Source organism: Nematolebias whitei, chromosome 12 (assembly GCF_014905685.2).
Source record: "Nematolebias whitei isolate Nwh7 chromosome 12, NemWhi1, whole genome shotgun sequence".
In the NCBI taxonomy this organism is placed as follows: Eukaryota; Metazoa; Chordata; class Actinopteri; order Cyprinodontiformes; family Rivulidae; genus Nematolebias; species Nematolebias whitei.
This window is the reverse complement of record NC_056509.1, coordinates 44068780-44079860: the sequence shown is the minus strand read 5'-3', so window position 1 is coordinate 44079860 and position 11081 is coordinate 44068780. Positions and strand designations below refer to the sequence as shown.

Sequence of the window (11081 nt, the reverse complement as noted above, 5' to 3'; positions counted from 1 at the left end):
AATCCATCCATCCATCCATCCATCCATCCATCCATCCATCCATCCATCCATCCATCCATCCATCCATCCATCCATCCATCCATCCATCCATCCATCCATCCATCCATCCATCTTTACCCGTTTCTTCCTTATCGGGTCGCGGGGCTCACTGGTACCCATGCTCAGTTATAACTGTGCAAGAGGCGGGGGACACCCTGGACAGGTCTCCAGTCCATCACAGGGACACATAGAGACAAACAACCATTCATATTCTCAAAGCATCAACTTGTAAATCACAAATAAAAACAATCAGGTATCGTAGAAGTGCATATGTGTCTTTTCTCTGCTGTTACTCGTTGCTAACTCCACAGCTAAAGTCGGGGATCTGGAGGACAGCATCCAAGAGGTCTACCAGCACAGCAGGGACAACCGCAAGGAGATCGGACGACTGGAAGGTATGAGATTATTTTTTCCACAATTATTTCTTTTTGTTTTCTTTCGGCTGTTCCCTCTTCGGGTGTCGCCGCAGCGAGTCATCCTCCTCCATCTTACTCTGTCCTCACTCCATCTACCTCCATGTCCTCTCTAACTGCACATGTGTATGTAATCTGGACGTCAATCCCAGGTTGCATCAGGAAAATAACTGCAAAATCTTGGATTCTGCAAAATAAACTATCCATATTTGACAACTTGAATAAAGATCTAAGAAGCAAACACTTGCGTAATATTTTCATTATATTTCTAGATCTTGTCAAAACTCATCTACTATAAAAAGAGACGAGGTGCTGGAGGAGATGCTGTTTGATTCAAAACATCTGAAGGGGATCGCTGCACCTCTGTTGAGAGACGAGATTAATGGGAAACGGCGCACATGAGACGACATGCACTAGCTCACGCGTCTGCTCCGTATCATGCAAATAACTGCATCCAAGAGGCGTTTTTAAATTTCACAGAGTGACACGCCTCTGCTGTCTTCAAAAACGTTACAAATGAGATATTGCATGAAGGAAAAACCATCGAAGGGGACCCGCGGTTTTGTCATACTTTAGGAAAATTATAGCGTTGCAGTGTTGTTGGTTACTATGCAAACAACAGAGGCTGCTAAGGTATGAAAACAGAAACAGCTCTGGATGGAAGACTGCCAAAATAAAATCAATTGAACACAACTCAGCCTTGTGGCATGTTCCAGCACGTTTCTGCTCAGGGGGGGGTTAAAAGCCACAACTATCACGAATCAGTCTTTCAGCTTCCTACGTCTGAATCTGATAAACAAACGACAAACTTCTCAAGTATTCTCCTGCAGGATACAGAGGAACACCAAGATGGGCTGGTGAGAACCAAAAACAGCTGAATTCCCCCAAAATGCAAATTCATTGGTTGATTCTTCAAAACATCGTGGCGACTTAGTGGAAAAACGATAAAAAGAATTTTGCACAGCCTCATCTGCATCTAAAAATACAAGCAAAGGACGTAAAGCCACACAACTCGCGCTGCTGGTGTTCTTCTGACTGGTCTTTTGTTAATACACACCTGAATGTCCTGATGCATGCTCATTTGAATTTGAATGCTTTTCTGAATGTCCAGAGGACCAGATTTAACTTTTTTTAGACACACCTGAATTAAACTTTTCTTTTCCTGAGACGCCGACGGCTGCTAAAGACCAGTTCCTGAACTGCAGCAGCGCCAGGCTGCTACGGGTGGATTTTGATTTTATTTATTCAATTATTTTTTACATTCTGCAGCAGGATCATGGTTAGTTTTTAGTAAAAGAGTGATGAATCATTAGTACCCTGATGACCTCTTACTCACAGAGGGCTGAGTGATGCAATAACAACATTGTAAGAGGGGGACAGTTGGAGACGGAGGCCTCCGACTGTTTAATGATACACGGGTTCTCTTCACAAAGATGGCCCAGCACAGAAGAGCAACATCATCAGGCCAGGACTCTGTGGTCTACACTCATCTGCAGGCCAGCGGCACAGAGCTTCTTAATTTACATATCCACCAGGAGCAATTTGAGATAAGCTGGCCTATCCAAAACCAGCAAGGAGGACAAATTCAAAACCATTGTTTTGGGCAGGCCGACTCCACTGATTTCATGTCTGCCTTCAGTTCTGCTGGTACACTCAACGGCAAAGCCAAACAGCCAGATTTGAGGACATTCTGCCAGTCTGTGCTTGTTAGCCTTCTCCAAGGTGGACTCCTTCATGCCGGCGAGCCCTAGGAGCTGCAAGTGGCCCACGATTCTCGGAAATCATGTCCAACTTACAAGGTTCAGCTCACAAAGCATATTAGTCTGAGTGCTCGAAGCACGGAATAGTCCTTCGTATAAGGCTGGCAGCTTTACTATTGCCAAAACGGCTGCCGATGTCTTCCTAATAAGCCGATATCCCAGGTATCCGCCAATTCCAAAAAGCAGAAACTCTGTTATCATAAATCCAATTATGTACGCGTCTTCAACAGACCACACAGACAGGCACATCATCTTCCAGACACCCCAGGAATCCATGACACATCCAGCTGCGCGTGTCCCTTCAGGGCATGAGGGCTCTCCACCACCCCGTCTTCTATTTGAGAAAATTTCATCAACTGCGTTGAGAGACCAGCAGACCAGATTTATAATTTACAATTCAGAAGCTGTGTAAAGAGCGGCTCCGAGATTCACAGGACGAGAGCAAAAGCAGGAGGGGAGGCAGGAGAGGGAAAGAGTGTCCGTCTTCGTCGAGAGAAATAAAAGAATTGACTAACTTGTAGCTATTTTTGTTTTTGCTAAGGTCCCTTAGTTGTGGCAGCCATCTTGAATCAGGCTGACTCCAAAAATCGCAGATGTACCGTATATCTAATGATTAATTTCTGTAAGTTCCATTAGAACTTGAAAGACTGACACATGAGCACAAGTGCTTTCCCTGGCCATGAGCAATAAAACTGTCAATGAGCTGTACCGTAGTTTTAAATGTAATTAAATACTTTGAGTGCAGAATGAATGCAGAAAAGGCCGTGTCTCAAGCCACTTCCGTTTTTCTTTTTCTGCTCTGTAAGGCTGTCAGAAAGGACGCAGGATGGGCTACAAATGTTACCTGGTGTACAACAGTATAGAAGACTATGCTGGAGCGTCCAGGAAGTGCATGGAACGTGGAGGCCGCATGGCGATGCCCCGCGACCGCAAGGAGCAGGAGGCCTTGGCCGACTACGTGAAGGGCTTCTTCCACCCGGGGAACTGGCCCGTCTGGCTGGGCATCAACGACCTGCGCTCTGAGGGCCTGTACCTCTTCGACGACGGCACTCGGGTCTCGTACTTCCAGTGGCGCAGACACTTCTTGTCCAGTCAGCCAGACGGAGGGAGGCGGGAGAACTGCGTGGCCATGTCGTCAGACGACGGAGACTGGTGGGACCACTACTGCGATCGGACCATGAACTATGTCTGCGAGTTTGATGACAGGGTGGCTCTTTGAAATGAACTCTTTATTATCTGTCGCCATGTTACTACAAACCTGTTGATATATGGAAATAAAACTCACTTTATTTAATAATCAAATTATTTATTTTAAAGTAAAAGACCCTCTACATTACAATAACAAGCTGGGGTCTATGGGAACGTCGGTCAGGTGGAGGTTGACGTGAGATTATTGAATTTTAAAGCCTTAAACTCCCAAATGAAAAATATAATACTAAATGTATGCACTGAAATGCACACTGGCAGTATCTCATTGTGGACATTAAAGCTGTTCTATATATGGGTGTGGGTTTGAAGCCGTTATAATAGTTTTGCATACATAAATACCATAACAACGCAACTTACCATCAAAATATTAGAAGTTAAACATATGCAGCACTAGTGAAATGGTTTCTATTGATTTTTATCGTAAATTCCTTATTTATGTGTTTTGGATGTGCATATCCTGCATACATCAGAGGGGCTGCAGCACCATCTGTACCCCTACTTCCCAAAGCCTTGATGTCAATACTTATACAGTGCAATCAAGTTAGCATGAAGGGTGCAATGTAAATCTAACTTTATTGATATTGGATGGTATTTTAAGCATACGGCGTGCCCTGAATGCTTCTTTTTGTTCAGATAGCTGCATTAATATGATAATATGACACTGGTTCAGTCAAACTCTGCCCTGAGTTCATTCATGGAATTCAAAACTTTTGATCAAAGCTTCCAAAAAAGGAGGAAGTTTAAAGATGGAGGTCCTTTCTTCAGAATCAGGACATGCCAAACTCCTTTGAGACGTCCGTCAGTGTCTATTGGAGCGTTACAGGATTAAAACATGTTTTAATGAAATCTGCTGAGCAAGATTCCTGCTTATCGAGCCCTTCAGAACCCCATCTGAAACTTGGCTAAAGTTTTTAAAAATGACTAATAACATGGTGCAAATAATCCGTAAAATATGAGTTACGTGGACAATAGGGCTGTCGCGATACACAATAAATCAATTAATCGCATGATAAATGAAAATTACCGACCTCATTTTCATTTATCGGCTTTATCGTTTCTTCGTGTCTCTCTCTTTCTACTGAAGACACTGGATGACAAAAGGCTCAACTCCGGTGCTCTTCACTGACCCCTCCCTTTCTCTTTTGTCGATTTAAAATACATTTAACTTCAAAATCACTTTTTTGGGTCATAAAAAGCAGCTAAGCTGAGAAGCTAAGCTACGAGCTAAGCTAACAGGCTGACCTCGGGAAAAAAAATCTCCGTCTTGTCGAAGCTCTAAAATTCATGGTTGAAACCGGTGCCTTCGTGTAAAAACTTATTTTTCTCTGAAAAAAGAAGCTGAGAACTTGTTTACTGATTTTTTTTATTTATTAAAAGCTTTGCGTGACACGTTATGCTAAAGAGCTCCAACCACACCGAGCGTCTACCATTTTGAGAACCGAAAAAAGGAGAGACAGCCCGGGTCCCTCCCATTTTTCTTAAAGAGACACGCTGCTCGCTCCCTCACTATCCATCCGTCGGTTAAAACCGTCTTATACTGCCATACAGTGGTCAAAAATGGTACTACACACAAAAATAAAAAAAACATTTCTTCTTAAATTTGACAATAATTACTACCGGTAATTATTGTCAAATTTCAAACAATATTATCGTTTATCGCAATAATTTCTGAGACAATTAATCGCCCAGCAAAATTTGTTATCGCGACAGGCCTAGTAGACAATAAAGTTCTGAACAAAAACCTAACCCTAAACCCTAAATGAATCAAAAACCAAATGCTGACGTGGTTTTCAGAACCTTTTCCGATCAATGTAAATATGTAAAAACAGGTTTAAAAAATATTTTGTGTATTGAAGTTTGTTTTTAAATGACATTTAAGAAACAAGACAGTGTTAAAACAACAAATAAAGCTGACACTTTTTATTTGTATAACAGTAAAAAACAGTAAAACAGTGGGTCAAGTCTATTTTTTAATCCTAATTGTTATATTAAATGTCTGGTTACAAAAAAAAAACCTCATAAATCTATCTTGCAATACACAATCCTATTATTTGTTTGTGTTTCAGAGAATAAGATACTCCTGTTTTGCTATATTTTTACACATTTCAAGCATAATGAGTTCAACTTTATCAGAAATCCTGAGTTTGAATACAGACTCGTTTCAACTTAAGATAATTGTAATTTCTTTACATATAATCTACATACTTTCTTTTAAAAAATAAGACAATTTCTGGGATTTTTATACTATCATAGCTGATTATCGACAACTGTTTCTACGTTTATTATTATTTTATAATCTTGACTTCAGTTAAAGACTATTTCAGTAGTTAGCTGTAGCTTTTTGCTGCTTGATTTCTAAATAATATAGTTGTCGTTAAAAGTTTGAAAATATCTCAAACTGGCACGTGAACGCATTTTGTTTTTTTATTGGTTGATTAAAATGTATATGCCGCTGCTCGAACTACGACACTGACTTGACAAAACGATCGGTCGTCTCTTCTCCACACTTCAGCATCAGTCGCTCCTCTTCATGTGGTGACTGCGAGGCGTGACATCATCAACGTGCGTCAAAGAGCTGCTCTTCCTCTGTGGCGTCAGCGGCGTTGTACCAGCGCGTTTGTTCGGTCCGCGTGTCGACTCTCGGCTGCGGCGGCCTGCAGCACGTGGGTCAAACTCAGCCTGTCCAAAGGGCTTTTAGATGGGTGAGACAGGAGAACCTTCCCCGTGTTGTCCAGTAGAAAGTCACCACCAAGCTGAAAAATACAGAAAGATGAAATATATTTATGAACTTCTAAAATGTGCATTTTACACAAACAATATGCAGAATGAATTCTGAGCGCTGAATGATTTAAAGTTTAAAGTGAGTTGAAAATCAGTTGAATTTTTGTTATATTAAATTTATATATATATATAAAACAGAAGGATGGACAGAAACAGCAGACAGAACAAGATAACGAGACAACTAGAACGTAGAAAAAGACAAAAAATGAAACACAAGACAGAACACAAGGAGACAAAAAGACACAAAAAGCATAAAAAGTAAGAAAACGGAGACTAATGAAGCGAGTATGGAAATGCAGATTTCAAAGAGCGAAGTTTTTTTTAAGGATTTGAAAAGATCTCGGTGCATTCTAACGAGAATAATTGTAAAACCAAGTTTAATTTTTCTACTTACAGAAATCAAAAGTCATAAATAATCTAAATGTTTTAAATCCTGAAACAAATAATAATAATGTGAACGCTGAATCGGTTTTCACACAATAAACCAGATTCATATGACTGATTCAACCGTGCACATGTCAAATAGGAATATATTATCTGGCCACTTTGTTAATTATGAGCTTCCCCTTTATTTCATTTTAAAAGCTGGAAAATTTACTAACGTGAAACTTTAACTGCACATTTTACCTGTGCCTGTACAGATTTCCCCCCTCCTTTGTTCCATTTAATTTTATTATCCAACTACAAAACTTACAACAAGAGGAAAAACAGAAACATAGTTAATCAGGAAGCACAAAACCTCCTCTAGTGACAGTTAAACTATAAAATAATGGGTGACAGGGCCTTTTGCTCTGCTGCTCCTCGTCTGTGGAACCACCTCCCTGACCATCTGAGGATGCCCCACACTGCAGAAGGTTTTAAGAAAGAACTGAAGACCTTTTTATTTTTTTAGTCCTTTTTTAATCCATATTTTATTCTCTTTAGATATTTTATATTGTAGCACTTTGAGATTGTAAAATGTAAAGTGCAGTACAAATTGAATAAATTATTATTATTATGATGATTTGTAATTATGATCATTTAGATGCCCAACGACTAACTAACCGTTAATCGGTTTGATTTCTTTAATTAAAGAAAATGAACCTACTGCTGATCACATGAAGGCGAAATGATTTGTTCAGAACTTGTTCCTGCTGCCATCAACTGAGCCAAAACAGGCTTTAAACTATATATATACATACATATATATATATATATATATGTGTATGTATATATATATACAATTCTCTGCATTGACTAACTGAACTTGTAACTAGAGACGTTGCATTTCCTGCAAAACTGCAGTGTGAATAACTATTGCTGAAGAACTTGCTGAAAAACAGCTGAAATTAGCTAAAACATGCTGAAATGTAGCTGAAATTAAAAAACAAGTCTAACTTTCTAACAGAAAGAACACATATTTGTTGAATTAGGTTTAAATAAACAGAAATAAGAACTAAAATTGGGAAATTAGCTAAAAAAAAGCTGAAATCAAAAAAAGATTGCTGAAAAGTAGCTGAAAAGGCAGAAAGACACTTAAACTATCAGAAGGAAGTGGAAGGAGCTGAAATGAGCTATAAAAAAAAGTGGAATTACCTGAAAAAGCTAAATTTAGCACACACAAAAAACTGCTCAAAAGTAGCTGAAATAGCAGAAAAAGCTGAAACTAGCAGAAAAAAGCTGCTTGTTTTTTAATTAGCAGAAAGAAGTTAATTAGGCTGAAAGAAGCAGAAATAAGCACCAAAAAGTGGAATTAGCTGAAAAAGCTAAAATTAGCACAAAAAACTGCTAAAAAGTAGCTGAAATAGCAGGAAAAGCTGAAACTAGCAGGAAAAAAAGCTGAATAGAGCATAACAAGCTGAGATTTGCAAACAATAAGTTAATTAGGCTGAAAGAAGCAGAAATGAGCACAAAGACTGGGAATTATCTAAAAAAGCAGAAATTTGCCAAAACAGCTGAAAAGTAGCTAAAAAAGCAGAAAGAAGCTGAAATTACAAGAAGGAAGTAGAGACAGCACATTTTTACTGAATTAGGCTGAAAAAAGTTTAAATGAATGCAAAAAAGTGGAATTAGCTGAGAATGCTAAAATTTGCATAAAAATGGCTAAATAGTAGCTGAAATAGTAGACAAAGCTGAATCTTGCAGAAATAAGATGAAAGGATCATAATAAAATGAAATTAGCAGAAAGATATTAGAAGAAGCACAAAAATATTTTAGCAGAAATAATCTGAAAGGAGCACTAATCAGGTGAAAAACAGCTGCGATCAGCTGAAAGTAGCTGAAAAAAGGACATAAGGATGCCGAAAGAAGCTGAAGCAGAACAAAACGTGAAAGGAGCAGTCATCTGTAAACAGATCTAAAGATTTGAAGGATGAGCTCAATTCATTTTCTATGAGGAAAAAAAAATGGCAGAAAAGGCTAAATATTTCAAAAAAGCTAAAGTTGCACCAATACTAAAAGTCATAGCAGGATTGTCCTGAAAGAGCTGAATGTTTTGATTTATGATGAGCTTGAAAACTGCGGGACGAGACTCATGCTGAAACACGTACGGAAGAACAATAGATCGCAACAGTTGCTTCATAAACTTTCACACAATAAATGTTTTGCAGATCAACTCGAGCTTTTCACTTTTATTTTAAAGGCACGTTGTCTTGTGTTGATTATGTTGCCATGCGTACCTGGAAGAGGTCTTCCAGCAGACGAGGCGGGACGTCGGGGAAGTCTATATTTGCAGCTCTGTACTCTGAGTAGCGCAGCAGGCAGCCGAAATTCATCACTTTGGCGTAAGACGAGCCGAGGCCGAAACTCCTGTAGATCTGTACGAGACAGGAAGCAGCAGGAAGTCGTTTCTTTAGGTTTATATTTCCAGCGTGACCGATTCTGTGGCAGCTGGAAAACGTTCCTTCTTTCTGTTTGGTTGCTTCCACCTCGCAGAGGTCAGCATCTGGACTTTTCGGAGTGGAGTTTGGAGACTTTCAGCTTTTATGACACATCATCAAACAGCTGGTAAAACACCCGAGTCCCCCGTTTTGTTCACGTTGAGCCACAGACACTTCTAGTTTCCATGAACATTAACGTTCTTTTATTCCTTGTTCGTTTTCATAAAATAAGCCAGGAGCTATTCTAATGTGAAGGTTGGACAGCACGGTATCTTAAAAACTGTTTTAAAATGAGACAGCGAGGGTGAAGACACACAAACGGACCGTTCTCTGAGGGTCGAGCAGCGTTTCAAAGGAACATCTGGTCTGCCGCAGCCACAGCTGAGCTCCTTCCACACAGCCGAAGGAAACCACCACGACCTGCACTGACCGAGCCTCCAGGAGGTCCTGCAGAACAACGCAGCCGAAAAGTAAAATAACAGTTAAACTCCAGTTACAAACATTTCTCTTGTGCTTCTTTTCAAACATTATTTGTCCCATACTCACTAATTAATTTTTATAAAAGTAAAATGGGTTGCAGCTTGCTGCCACACAGTTTAAAGAAAAAGAGCCTTTTATATCGGCGAGTTATTTTGATGGAATGGCCGATGTCCGATATTTAACTTTATCACTAATATCGGCCGATACCATGCTGATAATATCGTACATCCCTAATTTGTTGTTAATTTTACAAAGATACGCTAAAGTAGCACAGACTGATTTGTTGTTAAAGAGACAAATTATCTTTACATCATAGTCATGTTTCAGCTTTAGACCATAATTATATTTACAGGAGGCATTCGGCTGATTTAAAGGGAACAAACAGCTACTGGGTAGTTTGGTATCTTTGTGTTAACATTCATGTTAAAGATAAAAGATTTAGGACCATCTACAAGCAGCATCATGTTCCTCTGACCCCAAATAAAAAGTATAAGGGACATGAGACTTTGGCCAACCGCCCAGGACATGGATGCAAGAAGAAATGCGACCCCAGGATGATCAGTCAGATAATGCAGATGGTAGAAAAAGAGCCAATGAAACCATCCAAAACCATTCCACATGAACTAATTTTATCCACATCTGTATATCTAACTAGTGGAGTAAATTTCAAAACCCTAGTAGTAAAAGTGATAATGACCAAAAAGAAAACCCCCGTACTTTGTCAATAACTTATTTTCAAGTGTTGAGCAGTTACATTTGGGACAACTGGATTTACACACAGAAAAAAAAGACAAAAGCTGATTTGTTTGCAGGAACTGTTCCCTCATCAACCAGAAGAGACACTGACCCGATTGGCCTCCAGCTCGGCCACGTGGTCTCGTCACGGCAGTCATCCAAAATGTCTAATCAGAACCAGCAGCAGCTTCTGACCCTGACCCAGGAAGTGACCCAGGCTTACGCTCCTAAAAACACATGGACATCAAAAACCTGACTTTTTAAGATGCTGGAAATATTCCACGACGTGAACAGACAGGAAATTAAATTACCGTTGAAAAGTGTCCATCCAGAGGAAACTTACTTTTCGCTCCGTGCATCAGTGAACAGACAGTCGGGGCTCAGGCTGTCGGCCATCTTTCCTCCTGACAGCTGCTCGTCTGTCGTCAGCAGATCTTTGTCCACACTCTTCAGGAAGGAGTCCCACTCATTCTGAAAAAAAAAAAAACATCTGCTGGAATCACACAGTTAAAATTAAATCCATTTTTAAACTGTCCGCTGATAGTTGAAGCTAAATTTACTCATTTTCATAGCAATGCTTGATGTGATTTAATACTAGCTGCCAAGCTATAAAGTATCTATAAAGTATAAAGTACTATAAAGTATGAAGTATCTATAAAGTATAAAATAGTATAAAAAGTATCTATAAAGTATAAAGTAGTAAAGTATAAAGTATTATAAAGTATAAAGTATCTATTCAATTCAATTCAGTTTATCTAACAAGTATAAAGTAGTATAAAGTGTCTATAAAGTATAAAGTAGTAAAG

At 39.4% G+C, this 11081-nt stretch overlaps 2 protein-coding genes across 2 annotated transcripts in view; one reads left to right on the top strand and one right to left on the bottom strand.

Moving 5' to 3' along the window:
* Window positions 1-3451, top strand: part of clec11a (C-type lectin domain containing 11A) — an 11803-nt gene extending 8352 nt beyond the window's left edge. Inside the window, exons 3-4 of the mRNA XM_037685195.1 lie at window positions 351-434; window positions 3019-3451. Of these exons, the coding sequence (XP_037541123.1) occupies window positions 351-434; window positions 3019-3431 (497 nt within the window). The 3' untranslated portion in view covers window positions 3432-3451. The remainder of the gene's footprint in view (window positions 1-350; window positions 435-3018) is intronic.
* A 2204-nt stretch (window positions 3452-5655) lies between these two features.
* The window catches only part of selenol (selenoprotein L), a 7855-nt gene continuing 2429 nt past the window's right edge, over window positions 5656-11081 (bottom strand). The window contains exons 5-9 of the mRNA XM_037685644.1: window positions 10619-10746; window positions 10388-10502; window positions 9385-9507; window positions 8860-8997; window positions 5656-6174 (exon numbers count right to left, since the gene is read on the bottom strand). Coding sequence (XP_037541572.1) covers window positions 6016-6174; window positions 8860-8997; window positions 9385-9507; window positions 10388-10502; window positions 10619-10746 — 663 coding nt within the window. The 3' untranslated portion in view covers window positions 5656-6015. The remainder of the gene's footprint in view (window positions 6175-8859; window positions 8998-9384; window positions 9508-10387; window positions 10503-10618; window positions 10747-11081) is intronic.